Source organism: Bubalus kerabau, chromosome 13 (assembly GCF_029407905.1).
Source record: "Bubalus kerabau isolate K-KA32 ecotype Philippines breed swamp buffalo chromosome 13, PCC_UOA_SB_1v2, whole genome shotgun sequence".
NCBI lineage: Eukaryota > Metazoa > Chordata > Mammalia > Artiodactyla > Bovidae > Bubalus > Bubalus kerabau.
In genome coordinates, this window is record NC_073636.1 from 66621473 (window position 1) to 66640957 (window position 19485).

At 36.4% G+C, this 19485-nt stretch overlaps 1 protein-coding gene across 6 annotated transcripts in view; it reads right to left on the reverse strand.

Annotated features, from left to right (window-relative positions):
• RBL1 (RB transcriptional corepressor like 1) overlaps window positions 1–19485 on the reverse strand; it is a 61530-nt gene that overhangs the window by 36514 nt on the left and 5531 nt on the right. For 4 of the 6 annotated variants that reach the window (XM_055544984.1, XM_055544983.1, XM_055544986.1 and 1 more), the window contains exons 3-11: window positions 13164–13364; window positions 12858–12922; window positions 12628–12756; window positions 12356–12516; window positions 10607–10656; window positions 9823–10009; window positions 8690–8856; window positions 3927–4039; window positions 3638–3741 (exon numbers count right to left, since the gene is read on the reverse strand). In XM_055544984.1, coding sequence (XP_055400959.1) covers window positions 3638–3741; window positions 3927–4039; window positions 8690–8856; window positions 9823–10009; window positions 10607–10656; window positions 12356–12516; window positions 12628–12756; window positions 12858–12922; window positions 13164–13364 — 1177 coding nt within the window. Of the gene's footprint in view, window positions 1–3637; window positions 3742–3926; window positions 4040–8689; window positions 8857–9822; window positions 10010–10606; window positions 10657–12355; window positions 12517–12627; window positions 12757–12857; window positions 12923–13163; window positions 13365–19485 lie in introns of those variants that run through there. The other 2 variants (XM_055544988.1, XM_055544989.1) reach the window with 2 other exon arrangements.

The following is a 19485-nucleotide window of genomic DNA, read 5'->3' on the forward strand; positions in this document are numbered from 1 at the left end:
CCCACGAAGAGACAAGCATAAGAATTGGCTCCTTTACTTAAATGAGTTTTGTGTCACCTGTTTTCTCGACATGAGGGCAGTGTTTATTAATCAAACACTAAAATCAAAGGTATAGTATAATCACAGCTAAGACTTTTTAGAAGTTCAGAGAAAGAAACATTTTACTAAGAAGATAAAGTCCTGTTTTACCAATGAGTTTAAAATTTAACGTAAGTTTTCAGTTTTATAAATAGTATTTTTGACATCCTTCTTAAAAATACCACTCCAAATCAACACAGAGAATAAGAAATAGAAAATACCTAGGATAAAACAGGAGTTACCTATAACCACAAACTGTATATGTAAACTGAAGGTGGATGAAAGAATGACAAATTACCCAGCAGAAAGCAGGATGGTCAAACATAAGGGCCTGACTAGAGACACTTAAGTGAATTTGCTCCATACAACCTGAGAAAAACACAGCAACTGAAGGCACAGGCAGAATGGAAAGTAGAGGTTATTAGGCAGGGGCTGACATGGATGGGTGATCTGCAAGTTCACAGTATTAACAGACAGAACTCTTCAGGTTCCCAAACAACATCCACTCTAAGGAATCAGATGATAGGCCTCTAGTCTAGAGAATTAGTCTCTACAAAAACTGAACTAGAGAGAATCAGAGCTCAGAATACCAGGTATAGAAGAGACTGTGGTTTTAGGTGAAAGTCTGCAGACTGAATTTGAGACCAACTTTCCCTTCCGTGTTCTGCTCCATAACACCAATAGCCAGGCAAGAGATTAGCAGATACTTCTCTAGACAAGTCAAAATACTCCAGATAAGTTTTAAAGACACCAACAGTTGAGTGTCCCTATACTACATGATCGCTCGAGGCTTCTGGACTTTTATTCTCACTCTTGCGCACAGAGTTTTGACCCAAACTGTTTTATCAACATAAGGGTTTATTAACGTCTCATTATTAGTGACTCATTCAAAAAGTAGACATTTGAGGAATTCCTCCAATTGAAAGACAAAGGTATAACCTAACATTTGAGGAATAATCCAACATTCAAGGAAAGACTCCCATACTGAGATTCCAGAAAGTAAAAACAGGTCACGTACTAATACAAAGAATTAAAATGCCCCTGGACTTTTAATTAGCAATCCTGGGATCTAGAAGATAATGGAGCAATGCCTTCAAAATCAGAAAAGAAAATGATTGTCAATCTAGAATCCTATATACAGACAACTATTAATCAAGTATGAGTTTAAAATAAAACATTCATGCAGTTTTGAAAAAGAAATTTAAAGCAAGGTAAGGTTTCCACACTTAAGTCAATAAAATGTTTATAACAGTGGATTGTGAAATTATGTATGTATAGTGTAATACCTAGAGCAACCACTAAAAAAAATTTAATACAAAGGTATACACTCTGAAAATGCTCAAAGTAATCCATGGGAAGGTAGGAAAAAGAAAACAAACAAAAAAACAAAACAGAAAACAAAAAATAAAATAGTAGATTTATGCCCTTAACATAGGAACAATTAAATGTAAGCTAATAGCTATTAAAAGAAAGAGCCTGACATAGTATACAGAACAATGTGACTCAACTATACACTGCCTACAAGAAACTTATTTCAAAGGATGATACAGGTAGAATGAACGTAAAAGAGTAGAAAAAGATATATAGGCATACCAGGTTCTAGACCACTGTAATAAATATGCAATAAAGCAAATACCACAGTAACGTGAGTCACACAAATTATTTGGTTTCCCAATGCATATAAAAGCTATGTTTACACTATACTATAGTCTATTAAGTGTACAATAGCATCATGTCTAAAAAAAAAATTTTAAATACTTATTACTAAAAAATGTTATCATCTGAGGCTTCAATGAATCGTACTCTTTTTGCAATAAAACATCAAAGATCACTAATCACATATCACTATAATAAATACAATAATAATGAAAAAGTTTGCAATACTGCAAGAATTAGCAAAATGTGACACAGAGAAATGAAGTGAGAAAATGTTATTAGAAAAACAGCACCAAAAAGCTTGACACTGTTGTCGCAAACTTTTATTAAAAACTCACTATCTGTGAAGCACAATAAAACTACATATGCTTATATCATACAAACATTAACCAAAAGAAAGCAGGAGTGGCTATATATAAACATCAGCCAGATGCCTTCAGAACAAAGACAATTACCAGACTCAAGAGAGGAATATTCTGTCATAATAAAATGATTAATTCACCAAGAAGACAGTAACCTCAATGTCTATGCATCAAACAGCAAAGCTTCAAAATATATGAATTAAAAAAAAATCTAACAGAACTGAAAGGAGAAATATATAAATTTAGTTTCATTTGGAAACTTCAATACCCTTATCTCCTCTCACTAACTGACAGAACTAGACCAAGAATTAGCAAGGATATAGAAGAATTTAACAATACCATTAACCAAGAAGACAGAATTGACATTTACAGAACACTTCACCCAAATACAGCACACATTCTTTTTAAGAGCCCAGAACATTCACCAAGATAAACCATTCCTGCGTCATAAAATAAGCCTCAACAAATATAAACGAAATGAACTCAGAGTATTATAAAAGTATAGATACGGAAAACAAATTAGTGGCTAAAGAAAGTGAGTGTCACTTAAAAAGGAGTAACATGAGGGAGATCTTTATGATGAGAGAACAATTTTGTATCTTGATTTTGGTGGTGGTTACCTCATCTACACATGTGATACAATGGTAAAGGGAGCGACATACATTATTTCAGTGTCAACTTCCTGGTTTTGATATCATACTATATAAAATGTAACCACTGGGGACAAATGAATACATGAGATCCTTTGTACTACTTTTGCAACTTTCTGTGAATCTATAATTATTTCAAAATAAAAAGCTGAAAATTTACTTCTTTCTTAGGAGGTTATGGGAGCCTATGCTCCATCAAATATTAGTAAATCGTGAAAAATAAAAACATGGAATCCAGTAAAAATGGGGAACCAACACAGAAGAAAGCTTCCAGGGTGCAAACACAAAGAAATTTTATTTTAACAGTTAAAGCAGCACCCCCAAACATCAACTTGTTCTTAGTGGAAATTACGGTCAGAAGGCTCCAAAAGTGACAAGAGAGTGGAGGAGGAAGAAACAAAGATCTTATGCTAGGATTGACTTTTTAGAAAAATTTCCTTACTGAGCTATTGGAGAGAGGGATCCAACTTAATCAAATGTCCAAAGAAAATGGAGCAATTAAAAAAAAAATCTGCTAACATTTTATTCCTTAAAAACCCCTGAGAGGTATGGCCACATATTTAAGTTATCACTTGGATTAATAGTTGCAGGGGGTGGGGGGGTTTCAACATTAGTTAACTAGGAATGAAGGACAAACAACAGACCTGAAGGGGAAAGATGATGATGGCGTACCAAAAACAAATTTTACATGTTCCACATTTCTGCCAAGAGGTGGCTAGTACTGGGTGTGCCAAAGACAATGAAGGCCAATTAATATGTCATCATGGCTAAATGTGCCATTAACTGCTGACCATGAACCACCTACAATGAACTACAGAGCCTCTCAACACACAGCTTCCAGGCTTAGGATTTATGGAACTTGCCAGCGGCTGGTAGGGTGAATTTACTTACTGACATGTCCATTCCATGAAGTCTTCGTGTTTCCTGCACCATTACAGTCTCTAATATTTTATAATACAAAATTTCTGCAAGCTTTAGTCTGTTTACAGCAAAGTCTATGAAGGCAAATAAAAAGAAAACGTGCTAAAATGAAATGTAGCTGTTAATAACTAAAGAACAAAATTTACATAAACTTAAATCTGATATATTAAAAACTACAGGGAAGGAAAAACTTGGATTTCTATTTTTCTTGGGACAGTCTACTTTCAATGCTGTATCAATTTCAGTTTTGTCTCCTTACCTATGTGAGATCCTGGCTGTTCATCTGTTGATTGAGTATAGTGTTGGCAGAAAGTCTCTCCTATTCCTTTCACTATTTTCATAATATTTTCCATAGGATTACGCATACAAGACCTATAAAACACAAAAGGAACCTAATAACCAGGAAAAAAAAACCCAGACTACTAACATGTCTTCTTTCAAGAATTAGTCAGGATTTTAGTGACCAAAGTCCTATTTTAAGTTGTAAACCTGGATATAGAAACATAGGATATTTCAAACTAGTCTACAGCCTTTAAAGATAACCATTTGGCATACTGTTTTAGAATTTCAACATGGAGTCTATGTCTTCTATATTATGCTTCTATTTATATGAAATTCTAGAAAGGCAAAACTATAAGGACAGTTTCCAGAGGCTGGGGATGGTGTAGGGACTGAATATAAAGAGGCATAAATTTGGGGGGACTCTTCTATGTCTTAATCATCATGGTGATGATACAACTGTATGCATTTGTCAAATCTCATACAACTGTACAGTAAAAAAGATGACTCTCATACATAAATTATACTTCAAGTGAAGTAAAGTGAAAGTCGCTCAGTCATGTCTGCTCTTTGAGACCCCAGGGACTGTAGTCCATAGAATTCTCCAGGCCAGAATACTGGAGTGGGTAGCCTTTCCCTTCTCCAGGGGATCTTCCCAACCCAGGGATCATACCGGGGGTCCCCTGCATTGCAGGTGGATTCTTTACCAATTGAGCTATACTTCAATAAACCTGATTTAAAAAACTAGATGATGGGCAGTGTTTAGGTATATATTGTGGTGTAAAAATGAATTGCATGTAATTTTTACCAAAATCAAAACAATAACAAGTTAAAAAAAAAAAATGTAGCATCAAAAAGGAAGACATCTGGGGAGAAGCAATTAACCCTGTTACTTTTATATTATATTAACTCTGTTACCTTCCTATCATTCAACCAAAGAATACAGGTCTTAATTCAGAAATGACAAATCCAAGTTTATGAGAAAGAATGTGACTTGCCCAAAGCCAAATAACAAGCACAGGGTTCAGAATTCTCAATCCCATATTCAAATGGACCAGCATCATGTGTAGAAAGGCAGGTAGCATACATGGCAAAAACACTTTGTTCTTATTGAGTTCCTCTAATACAAAGCTGTGCTTCTTGAGTTATATTTTCTTCAAACTAGGCTGTCTTTTTTATTTCATTATGTGGTAAAACAAATAATAAACTCACCCTCTTACTTTTTAACTGTACATTTTGTTAGCTATGTACACATTACAGTAGATCTCTAGAACTCTTGTAGGTAATGCTGCAATGAACTTGGGTGTGCCAGTATCTCTTTGAGATCCTGTTTTCAACTCTTTGGAAAATATACCCAAAAGTGGGATTGCTAGGTCATAAAAATTCTATTTTTAATTATTTGCAAAATCTCCGTATTATTTTCCATACCAGCTACACCATTTACAATCCCAGCAACACAACACCAGTTCTAATACTCATCAACACTTGTTATTTTCTGTTTTTTTGATAGTGGTCTTTCTAATGGGTATGAGGTGATATCTCACTGTGGTTTTCATTTGCATTTATCTGATGATTAATAACATTGAGAATTTTCTTCATATACCTTTTGGCCATTTGTATGTCTTCTTTGGAGAAATGTCAAGTCTTTTGCCCTCTTTTAAAATGAAGTGTTTTTTGCTTTTTTTTTTTTTGAGTTGTAGGAGTTCTTTATATATGCTGGCTATTAACTTTTCTGATATACAGTTTGCAATTATTTTCTCCTATTCTAGTATAGGGCTTCCCTGGTGGCTCAGATGGTAAAGAACCTGCCCTCAAAGTGGGACACCTGGGTTTGATCCCTGGGTCAGATTCCCTAGAGAAGGAAATGGCAACCCACTCCGGTATTCTTGCCTGGAGATTTTCACAGAGGAGCCTGGGGGGCTACAGTCCATAGGACTGCAAAGAGTCAGACACGACTAAGAAACTAACACTTTCTTTTTTTAATTGAGTAAGGCTTCCCAGGTGGCTCAGTGGTAAAGAATATGCCTGTCAATGCAGGAGCCACAGAAGACAAGGGTTGGATCCCTGAGTTGGGAAGATCCCCTGGAAAAACAAATGGCAACCCACTCCATTATTCTTGCCGGGATGATCCCATGGACATAGGCTATAGTCCTTGGTGTCACAAAGAGTCAGACATGATTCAGCATGCAGAAGCAAGCAAGCATTCCAGTATGCTGCCGTTCATCCTATTATTTCCAATGCTATACAGAAATATTTAAGTATGATGTAGTCCCATTTGTCTATTTTTGCTTGTTACCTATACTTTTGATGTCCTATCCAAGAAATAACTGCCTATTTCAATGTTGCAAAGCTTTTCACCAATTTTTTCTTCTAGCTGTATAGTTTCAGGTCTCATGTTTAGATTTTTAATCCATTTTTAGTCAACTTCTGTATAAAGCATAAGACAAAATCCCGTCTTCATTTTTTTCCATGGAGATATCTCAAAGAGACCCAAGTGTACTGCAGCATTACTCACAACAGCCAAGATGTGGAAACAACCTACAGGTCCACTGATGAATGAATAGATAAACTGTGTGTATATATATATATACATACACACATATATACATACAAAATATTCCATTATTTATGCTAATAATATATAATAGGCAATATTCCATTATTTCTATATATAGAAATATATAGAGAAATGCTGTATATATATTTCTATATATATACAGCCTTAAAATCCTATTATATACTACAAAATGGATGAACCTTGAAGATGTTCTACTAAGTGAATCCAGCCAAACACAAATGCTACATGATTCCACCTATAATAGGTATCTAAAGTAACTTCTGTATATGTAAATGAGTCTTTTTTCATTCTTCTGCATGTGGATATCCAGTTTTCCCTATAGTGTGGTCTTGGCACCCTTGTCAAAGATCAGTTGATGATATACATGAAGCTGCATTTTGGGATGCTAGTCTATTCCATGTCTAGTCTACATGTCTGTCTTTATAACAATATCATACTGATTTCATTATTATAGCTTTATAATGTGTTTTTGAAATTAAGATGTGTGAGCTCTCCAGCTTTTTTCTCAAGATTATTTTGGCTATTAGAAGTCCTTCAAAATTTCTTATGAATGTTAGGTGTTTTTTTTTTTCTATTTTTATAAGAAATGTCATTGGGTTTTGATAGGGATTGTACTGATTCTGTAGATTGCTTTGGGCAATGTGGACATTTTAACAATGTTAAATCTTATAATCCATAGACATGGAATGTCTTTCCATTTATTTATTTCCAGGTTGTCTTTTGCATTCCACATTTTCTTCCTTCCTTCTCTTGTGCTTTAAAATGTTTGCACAGAGACTTCCCTGGTGATCCAGTATTTAGAATCTGTCTTGCAGTGTTTGATCCCTAATCAGAGAACTAAGATCCCATATGCCATGGAGCAACTGAGCCCACACACCACAATTAGAGAGTCCATGTACTGCAATGCCTCAAGATCCTACATGCTGCAACTAAGTCCCAACACAGCCAAATAAATAATAAATAAGTGTACTGATTTTAAAAAGTTTGCATAGTTGCTTTGCCATTTCTTTTTAACTCGTTCATGCTAAATGGACAGCTCGGTCCAGATCTATTTATTCAAATACTATGAGGGTAGATCAGATGCTATGAGTCTTCCTACTTTCCCTGCCATCTGTTTATCTTCTGAGCTGTGGTTGAAGCTGGGGATGAATGTTCTGTCCACTTTTCTATAGACTGAGGTTTGGGGACTGGGAGTACAACACAGATGGTGCTAGGTTCAGCTTTTGTTGAGGACCAGGGCTTTGCTTTCTCTTCTGAGATTTAATTAAATATCCCCATTACAGGGTTCACTATACCTAGGTCAGGGATACCTTCCAGTTTTATGAGGCTCTCACCACAAATCAGGTAGGAACCTCAGAAAATGGAAGGCCCTAATGATTTTTCACATTTCTGCTGCTATCTTGGTGGTATAGAGGAACTTTCACTTGGGGAGTTTCTATTAATAGGACTTTTTGCCCATCTGCCTACTCACTCCATTTGTTTCCCTCCATATCTAGAGTCTTAATGAGCATTTTCAAGATCCTGTTAACAAACCCTTTTCCTTCACTAATGCTTCTTGGGGGTGGGGCATACTAGGAGCATCCATTTCCTTTCTTGACCATCACTTTGGAAAATTATAGCATGAAATAATATCCTTCTTTTCATTTGGTTGCTGCTGATAGTTTGCTGATTTTTATTATTCTGTTATTTCATTAGGTATTAGGAAATAAGTTTCTCTGGTCTGGCCTCATTTTATCATCTGTACTATAAAATATGTCTCTTTTTTTCCAACAATTGCATAAAATTCCATTTCATGGCTGTACAATCAATATGTAACCAGTCTTCCATTTGATGGACATTTAGATTGAATCCATTTAAAAAAGAAAACAAAAACAGTAATGCATCAATTAGCGGTGTTACCAGAGTGGAATGTTAGAGCTACATAACCATTACGATGCGTTTAATCTTCAAAGTCTATAATAATATGAAGTAAAATTTATATAAAATTTTTAACAGTACTTCTACCTGATTTTAGGTCAATATACTTTGTGATTGAAATGGTACAGTAAAACTTGTCAGATGTATATCCATTATGTCCAGAATTCAGAAGTACTGAAAACAGAATGAACTATAGAATCTAATTTAAAATTAGAGGAAAACTTGGAAAAAAATAGTATCATACTCACTCAAAAATATTTATAAGTTGTTCACTTGGTGCATTTTTCAAGCCAGCCACAATACTCTGTAGCCGGCTCACACTTTGGGTGGCTGAAGCAACAGGAGTAATGACTGCTTCTTTTTCTCTTAAATATCGCCGTCCTGTCAGTGGGGTAGAAGGCGCAAATGATGTTTTCTGACAGAAAAGAAAAATATGTGACATTAAAAATTACTAAATTACATGTTTAATTTAGTACAGATACCATCCTCTTTATTCATATTTAGTAGGTTACTTTTTCTCCCTCTTCTGGTTACCTACCACATTTTTAGCAATATTATGCTAATAATATCCTATCTCTGAATAACATTTTTCCACAGTGCTTTCTCTCTACAATCTCATTATCTTCATAACATTCATTTGAAATATAACATGCACATTTTCATTTTGCATGCGAGGAAACAGCTGACAAAGGTAATGGAAGTGCTGGGACTGAAACTTAGGTTTCTATGAGCTTTCTAGCAGACCTTATACTCCAATCCACCTAACACATAAACAGAGAATTAAGCCTTGGCTATTAACAATCAAATCCAGAATAATATGGCTGATGTTTGAGAAAAGCATATGGTAGGAAAGCAAATTTTAAAGCAAGAAAACAGCAGCTAAAGTGGTACAAAGGAAAAACAGGAAAAAAGTATGACTTCACATCCAAAGACACAGTCTACTGAAAATCCAGGCATTCTGGGAAAATATCCAAATATGAAAAATAGCAAGAAAAGAGCTAAATACTATATGCTATAGTTTTGAAAATTATTCTTTAAAGTTTTCATGGGAAATATGAATTAGTAGAAGAAATTCAAGATTTAACTTGAAAGATGCTTCTGCTGTTGGGCTTCCCTTGTTGCTCAGCTGTAAAGAATCTACCTGCAATGCAGGAGACCTGGGTGCGACCTCTGGGTTGGGAATATCCCCTGGAGAAGGGAAAGGCTACCCACTCCAGTATTCTGGCCTAGAGAATTCCGTGGACTGTCTAGTCCATGAGTTGGCAAAGAGTCAGACATGGCTGAGCATCTTTCACTTTCTTCACTTTTCTGCTGTTAGTAGAGAGACACACACACACAGAAAAAGACCATTCAAGACTGAGGCCAGGCTAGGTTATATTACTTTTTCAAAATGATGTTGAAGGTTACACTCCACATTAGCCTGTGCTGTCAGTTTCCCTAATGGGCCGTCACCAGTGAACTTCCGAGGGGTTCCAATTTCCTCTTCTGCATCTGCTCCCAAAAAGATCCTCTCATCAAAGTCACCAACAGTTAAAACATATTCTTCGTACTCCTTGTTCACTGCTTTGCTGAAAAGAGAATTCTTTTAAGCTCCTATGATACAACTAAGTTACACAATGGGTTTATCTTATAGATTTTGACTCCATAGCATGGAAAAGCTCATGACTTTTTAGTTTTTATTAACTCTGCCCATCTAACAATATCTGAGGTTTCTATCTGATCATGAACATTCTTCATGTTCACATATATGGCAATAAATTACTTTGCAAGGTGACTGAAAAGAATCTGTACTTAATCTGAAAACTAGTTGAACCTAATTAGGGCCTGATCATTGAGGAAACAATTGTGTGTGGCCTTGAAATATAAGTACATTCTGAATGTGCCAATATTTGATTAGTGAAAGAATATAAACTCAAATACAGAAGTCACTGGGTCTGTTTATGAGTTTCTCAGGAGAGCAGATATTTTAAGTGCCAATGGTTTCTGAAAATAAATTTAAGACTACAAGGCTTAGCAATAACACTCACTGAATTCCACCAATGCAGAAGAAACCTGAATTTGAATTTGGAGCTGTTAACGTGATACAACTTATCACTTAACCAACTGTAACAAATCATTATAGACAGTATATGATATGCCTGATACTTTTAGTGCTAGATAATTACCTATTATCAGTAAAACTGCAAAGGTCCAGAAGGCATTCGCCCTTTAAAATCTGGGAAGAAAAAGTCATTGTGACATTATGTAAGTCAGCATATTAACGTACACACAAGAACACTACATTTATCTAAATTAACACACACAAACACAAAACAGAATTATTAAACATTTTTTTCCAGACCAACACCTCCTATTTAGTATGCAAATAAAATATTAAAAAACATTTAATGTCAGGATTTCAAAATACTTTGAAGTTAGTCTACCCATAGCAGTGGTTTCCAAATTTTAGTGACATAACAATCATGTAGGGGAACTTGTTAAAAAGGCAGACTTGACAGATCTCAAAGCCTGAACTAAGGCAGCAGTTTTAACAAATTCCCCAAATGATTCTGATGAAAGCTGTCCAATTTTAAAGATTGTTTATAAAGAATGGAAACTAACAGTTATTGAATGATGGTATGTGTCAGACAAGCAAAAGATATGAAAGGAATATAGCTACTGTTACTGGTGAGAAGAAGGAAATGGCAACCCCCTCCAGTATTCTTGCCTGGAGAATCGCCATGGACAGAGGAGCCTGGCAGGCTACATGGGGTCACAAAGAGTCAGACACGACCAAGTGACTAACAACAACAACTGGTGAGAAAGGAAAATTACACTGTTATTCATATTGTCTGTGTATCCACACTATTCTTAGATTATCAAACATCAGGGACTGTAAACTCAAATGCTTTCAGGGGTCAGAGTTTAACATACATAAATGAAGAGGGCAGAAAGCACACTTCCTTGTCCTAAGAGGTAGCCGTTATTGAGCCTGACAATCGTTACCTATGTAGTTACCAATACTGCCAATTCTGATTTTTAAAAAATTTTCACATAAAAGGTTTTCATGTGTCAGCTAAAAATTGAACTAAATAAAAATGTAAAACATCCTAAACAGGCCAAATAAACGGTCTGTGGCCCATGGGCAAGAGAACCACTGTTCAAACCAGGATACTTCTGAAGTGAAAAAAGGAGACATTCTAGTAATTATGCCACACCAACAGCCAAAACCCAGATAACCCAGGCAAACCAAGATGTACGGTCACCGTACCCAGGAGCCACCAGTGCACTGTTTCTACAGAGCACAACAGACAAAATCCTTCAGTTCCTTTAAAGTTTACTTTGCTGAAGATTCAAGTTTTAGAAAGAGACATTTTGAGTATATACACACACACAGAAATATATATATTGTGTATATGCACATAAATATTTGTTTATTGAAAGATAAGACTAGATACAAAAGTATACGTAAGAGAAGAACCCAGTTAGTGATGACCTAATCCTTTCAGGGACTCTTGCTCTACTTGTATGGCATTAAAGCTACAGCTGTTCTATATCATCCTACTTTTAGTAAACAGCAAATTGTGTAAACAGTATTCAAATTGTGGCAATAAACTAGCTTACTCTGACCTCCTGCTTTTCCTTAGGCTTACTCTGATGTCTGTCCTTCATTAATTCTCTATCAGAACCTCCTACAGATGCCTCTGGCTGTGCATTTAGTTAACAGGACATACAGCTGGTCACATTCTTCCACAGCTCAGTTCTGCACATCACAGAAAATCACTGGCCAGGACTGCATCACACCAGAGGCTGAAACCTGGGAACTTGAGCCCGAGTACTATAATGTTAAGAACTTGCTTAAAATACTGGTTTTCTCCTGGAGGCTGCTACTGCTGACCCACAGCAGCTGAATCATTTAAATGTAAGTACAGTACCTTCCTATCAAAGAGTTTTGAAATATATGGCTTAAAGTAATGCTCCTTTATTCCTTTGGCTTCTACCAGAAGTCCGTCATGCAGTTCACACAGTACAGGAATGATGCAGGGAGGTTCTTCAGAAGCCCGAAAGTCAGCAGTTTGGAAATTAGATGGTAAACCTAGTTTGACAGGGTGTAAGAACCAATGGATGGAAAAAAGAATATGATCAACGTTTAATACTCTTTTTCTAAAAACTGATTATCAGTTTTCAAAAATAAATAAGGTCTCACCTTTAAATGATGGATTTAGCAACTCTTGTCTATTTGGGCACATAATGGCATTTGCAAAAATCAGATCCAAGCAGCACAGAAGTAAATGATAAGAGTTTACTAAATCATCTCCAATCATACGAAAATTACCTTTACAAGAAAAAAGAGACATAAAACCCAGGAACCTTCCATGTCAAATAGCACAGAGTTCCCACAACAGAAATATAAAGCAACTGAAAGTGTCACCTTACCCTTAGTATAAACAAACAGTGTCCAGCAGAAATTAAAGAGCTCTTTAACACTGCAAGGAATCCTCCTAAAAAAGGGGCGGGGGAACGTACTTTTTATCTAACTTACTAAGTATCATTTTACGTTGTCACTTAAAAATTGAAACAGCAAATACACCAAGTAGTAGTCAAATTACATATAAAATCCCATTCACAAAGGACAGACAACCATGGTTTTGGGGTTAAAAAGTTGACTTTTAAAATGCAAATGCCCTTAATAAGTTTGTATCATAATTTCTATGTCAATTATATGAGGATAAAGTGTCTCACCTCTGCTTCCTGCTTCGTGGCAACTTTGGTGGCTCTTCATATGGATTTTGAAATATATCTAAAAAAATTGGCTCAAATTTTTTGAAAATTACCGTAGACACCTCAAAATTTCTTTCTAGCCTTTCTATACGTTCACGAAACTCTTGTGGCAGGTTTGACATGTCCATCCATTTCTTCATTTTACTAAAAAACTGTATTAAACTAAACAAACAGAAAAAAGCAAATTTAAAATGAATCCACATAATGGTAAGAAAAGGAGACACTCTACTTATACCTAAGAATCTTCATTAAAATCCCTGAATTTATTTTTTAAAAAAGAGAGACAAAAAAACCCCATTTCAAGTCCTACGAAATTACTTTGGTTCCCAGAATCACTGTGAGAATTTAACAGTCAATACATAAAATATCTTTGCCTATGCAGGTAGTACCTATCTGCTGCTGCTGCTAAGTCACTTCAGTCGTGTCCGACTCTGTGCAACCCATAGACGGCAGCCCACCAGGCTTCCCGTCCCTGGGATACTCCAGGCAAGAACACTGGAGTGGGTTGCCATTTGCTTCTCCAATGCATGAAAGTGAAAAGTGAAAGTGAAGTCACTCAGTCATGTCTGACTCTAGCGACCCCATGGACTGCAGCCTACCAGGCTCCTCCGTCCATGGGATTTTCCAGCTAAGAGGACTGGAGTGGGGTGCCATTGCCCTCTCCAGTACCTATCTACTTCTTTTATTCCCTGTACTACCTAGACAATACTCTGCATATAAATTACAAAGTAAATGTTAGTCAACAGACTGATGAGTTCACAAAACTAAAAACTAGTCTGAGGAAAGACAGCCTGTCTCAATATTAGATTCTGGAAGTTGATCACAAAGCACCAGACTGTTAAAGGGCAGGAATAAAATTCAAGTGTTTGTGTTACAACACGTGGTTCTACTATCAAACATCAATATATACCTAAGAAGGTAGAACATACCCAGAAAAATCACTTAATGGACTATGGCTCTACATTTCTGGTTTATACAATTATAAGTGCATTTTTTTATGTTCCCATGTTAGTATGGTCTTGGACTGAAATTTTGTAGTGTTAAAGTTCATTTAAGTGTCTAGTGATATTACAGAATAATGCATGTAATTTTTTTTTTTAAAGGTGGTGGAAGAAATCATCAGTTAGTTGTCTGTAGAAGTTCAAACTCTAGACATGCTGACTGAAATCTAAGAATTTGAGTCTTTTTAAAAGATTCTTATCAAGAGCAGCAAAAAAAGAAAAAAAAGCTAGATTACTAAAATTTTTTTGGCTGACAAAATTATAGTCTCTTATAGAGGACTTTGTTGGAGACAGGGATGCTCAGCATGTGAAATTCTATTCTTTCCTTTGTCTGAGGATTTTCTACTAGAACGGTAAGCTGCACTGGAACTTAGGGTGAAGGCATAAAACCTGAGGTCCTTAATCAGATATATCTGTTTGGTTTTTGAATCTGGAGGTGACGGCACAGAAATGAGGAAGTGGTAAATTCTTATGGAGCTCAATAGCAGCTCCTAGGGACAAAAACATTGCCAACATCCAGGGACAGCACTGCTGGCCATGCAAGCTGTGTACCTATTAGATGGGTTCTGTGATACACTTTTTGGTTGTGTAGCCAGCCTCTCTTTCTCCTGGTCATTTTCTAAGCCTAATTTCTCAAGTTATCCTAAAGACTTTGTCAGCTATCCAATATTCTTTCAATACATTTTCTTCCTCCTTAAGAGAGCCAAAGTTGGTGGCTGGTATCTGTTTTTTTTTTTCTTTTTAATAAATAAGAGCCGTGACTAATATGTTCTCATATAAATCCAATGTACATATTGCTATCCCAAACATCTATTTCTGCTTTACTGACTATGCCAAAGCCTTGGACTGTGTGGATCACAATAAACTGGAAAATTCTGAAAGAGATGGGAATACCAGACCACCTGACCTGCCTCTTGAGAAACCTACATGCAGGTCAGGAAGCAACAGAACTGGACATGGAACAGACTGATTCCAAATAGGAAAAGGAGTACGTCAAGGCTGTATATTGTCACCCTGCTTATTTAATTTATATGCAGAGTACACCATGAGAAACGCTGGGCTGGAGGAAGCACAAGCTGGAATCAAGATTGCCAGGAGAAATATCAATAACCTCAGATATGCAGATGACACCACCCTTATGGCAGAAAGTGAAGAGGAACTCAAAAGCCCCTTGATGAAAGTGAAAGAGGAGAGTGACAAAGTTGGCTTAAAGCTCAACATTCAGAAAACAAAGATCATGGCATCTGGTCCCATCACTTCATGGGAAATAGATGGGGAAACAGTGGAAACAGTGTCAGACTTTATTTTGTTGGGCTCCAAAACCACTGCAGATGGTAACTCCAGCCATGAAATTAAAAGACGCTTACTCCTTGGAAGGAAAGTTATGACCAACCTAGATAGCATATTCAAAAGCAGAGACATTACTTTGCCAACAAAGGTCCGTCTAGTCAAGGCTATGGTTTTTCCAGTAGTCACGTATGGATGTGAGAATTGGACTATAAAGAAAGCTGAGTGCCGAAGAATTGATGCTTTTGAACTGTGGTGTTGGAGAAGACTCTTGAGAGTCCCTTGGACTGCAAGATCTAACCAGTCCATCCTAAAGGAGATCAGCCCTGGATGTTCTTTGGAAGGAATGATGGTAAAGCTGAAACTCCAATACTTTGGCCACCTCATGAGAAGCGTTGACTCATTGGAAAAGACTCTGATGCTGGGAGGGATTAGGGGCAGGAGGAGTAGGGGACGACAGAGGATGAGATGGTTGGATGGCATCACTGATTCGACTGACATGAGTTTGGGTGGACTCCGGGAGTTGGTGATGGACAGGGAGGGCTGGCATGCTGCGATTCATGGGGTCGCAGAGTTGGACACAACTGAGCGACTAAAACAAACTAAACTGAACCTGGAACAAAGTATATCAGAGTGTTTGAAAACAAATAAAAGAGCCTTACTGCTACTGCTACTGCTAAGTCACTTCAGTCATGTCAGACTCTGTGCGACCCCATGGACGGCAGCCCACCAGGCTCCCCCGTCCCTGGGATTCTCCAGACAAGAACACTGGAGTGGGTCGCCATTTCCTTCTCCAACGCATAAAAGTGAAAAGTGAAAGTGAAATCGCTCAGTCGTGTCTGACTCCTAGCGACCCCATGGACTGCAGCCAGGCTCTTCCGTCCATGGGATTTGCCAGGCAAGAGTACTGGAGTGGGTTGTCATTGCCAGGACTAATATCACTTAAACTATGAATGTGATTTTTTTAAACTAAATTAAAACACAAAGTAAACTTCACAGCTTTCAAAAGAGTTTTTGTTTCATTGAAAATCTATTACAAAGAATATAGTACTCCAAAAAAGCATATGAAAGATGCTCAACATCATTAGACATTAGGGAAATACAAATCAAAACCATGATGAGACAGCACTTCATGGGTACTTGACTATTAAAAAAAAAAAGACCGATAGGAACTTCCTTGGTAGTCCAGTGGTTAAGAATCTGCTGCCAATGCAGGGGACACAGGTTTGATCCGTAATCTGGAAATATCCCACATACTGCAGGGCAACTAAGCCCATGCACCACAATTACTGAGCCTATGGTCTAGAGCATGGGAGCCACAACTAATGAGCCCATGCACTCTAGAGCCCGTGCTCCACAACAAAAGCCACTGCAATGAGAAGCCCGCATACCACAGTTTGAGAGTAGCCCCTGCTCACCTCAACTAGAGAAAGCTTGTGCAGCAACGAAGACCCAGCAGAACCATAAATAAACAAATAAGTAAATCTTAAAAAAAAAAAAAAGATAGATAATAAGTGTTGACAAGATGTGGATAAATTGGAATCTTCATAGAATGACTAGTATAGTCACTTTGAAAAACAGCTTGATAGCTCCTCAAAAGGTTAACCAGAGTTACCACAAGACACAGCAATTCTTATACATACATCTAAGAGAAATGAGAAATACGTCCACATAAAAAGCTGTACACATTTAGCAACATTATTCATAAGAGTCCAAAGTGGAAACAACTCAAATGTCCATCAACCAAAAAATTAATAAAATGTTTATATCCACGCAATGGAAAATTATTCAGTCATAGAAAGGAATAAAATGCTGATACATGCTACAACATGGATGAACCTTAAAAACATTATGCTAAGTTAAAGAAGCCAATCACAAAGAAATATCATATACTGTATGATTCTATTTATAGGAAATGTCCAAGATAGGCAAAAAGACAGAAAGTGGATTAGTGGTTGCCAGAGGAAGGGGATTTAGTGGGGGTATAACATGTGAATACTAATGAGTATGAGGTTTCTTTTTTGGGGTGATGAAAATGTTCTAAAATTGTAGTCAGTATGTGAATATATTAAAAACTGTTGAGCTATATATTTTAAATGGATATGTGAATTATATCTCAACAGGGCTGTTAAAAAAAAATGCTACTCCAAAAAGGATACAGTGAAATGTGCTAGAAGTATTAGTAATTACCTTTCTAAAGGCAACTTGGCAACATGAATATAAAGTCTTAAAAACACTCAATTCTTTCATCCAAAAATTGCTTTTTATGAGAATCTAAGGAGAGAGTCAAAGATATAGGCAAAAATATTTATACAAAGATGGATATCATGCTGCCCTATGAGTTTTTTTTCTTTTTTTAGTAAGTAATGTACATAATTACAAAATTTCAAAGGTACTGAAGGATACATGATGGAAAGTATCTCTCCTTGTCCATCACCTCCTTCCCAGTTTTTTTCCACTAAAGAAACCAACTTTGCATTAGTGACTAATTATATCTTCCCCATCCAGGGACTGAACCTGGCTCTCCTACACTGCAAGCAGATTCTTTACTACTGAGCCAGAGAAAGTCACAATTATATTGTTACTAGTTTCTTATTTATCCCTGCAGAACTTTTTAGGGTATTTATGAATACACACCTAATTAAATACTTTTTCCCCACTCAAATGAAACCATACTACCTACAATAGATATTCTGTACTTCTCTTTTTTCCTATAATTTTGGAGATGATTTCCTCTCAGTTCACATGAACGTCCTTCCATAATGTTAAGAGCTGGACTTTATTCCACTATATGGATGTGCCATAAATGTATCTAAGCATTCCCTTTTCTCCTTTAAACTTTTTATTTTGAAATAGCATCAAACTTACAGAAAAGTTGCAAGAATTGTATACAAGAACTTCTTTATTCAACAGTATTCACCAATTTTGCATTTTGCATATTTGCTTTGTCATTCATCTCTCTTTATGTTATTTATGTGTATACAGATCTTCCTTGATTTACAAATGGGGTTACAGGATATAACCTGTAACCCTACTGTAAGTTGAAAATATAAGTTGAAAATGCATTTAATACACCTAAACCTGCTGAACATCACAACTTAGCCTAGCCTACCTTAAACATGCTCAGATGCTTACATTAGCCTACAGTTGGGTAAAATCATCTAACACAAAGCCTATTTTATTTAAAAAAAAAAAGTGTTGGCTATCTCACATAATTTAACAAATACTCTACTGAAAGTGAAAAACAGAATGGCTATGAGACAGAATGGTTGTAAATGTATTGGTTGCTTACCCTCCTGACTGCATGGCTTACTGGGAGCTATGACTCACCCTGCCAGCAAAAATCAAGTACAGAGAAAAGATGGTAATATGGAACATATGTCCCAATAGTGGCACACCATCTATTTTTAAGGGTTCTCAAAAGGCAAAAAAGAAAATTACTTTGTAAAAAATTAATATCAATGTTTCAATTAAAATTATGAAAAGTAATTTTTCATTCAGGTTCTAGTAAATATGAAAATAATGAGTGAATGAAAATAATCTTGATTTAAATCACAAGTTACTAAAAAACTTGTAAAAAATAAGGAAAAATTACTTCTCACTACTTAATGAGGCTCAGACAACTGCTTAATAAATGCTGGAGAGGGTGTGGAGAAAAGGGAACCCTCTTACACTGTTGGTGGGAATGCAAACTTGTACAGCCACTATGGAGAACAGTGTGGAGATTCCTTAAAAAACTGGAAATAGAACTGCCTTATGATCCAGCAATCCCACTGCTGGGCATACACACTGAGGAAACCAGAAGGGAAAGAGACACGTGTACCCCAATGTTCATCGCAGCACTGTTTATAATAGCCAGGACATGGAAGCAACCTAGATGTCCATCAGCAGATGAATGGGTAAGAAAGCTGTGGTACATATACACAATGGAGTATTACTCAGCCATTAAAAAGAATACATTTGAATCAGTTCTAATGAGGTGGATGAAACTGGAG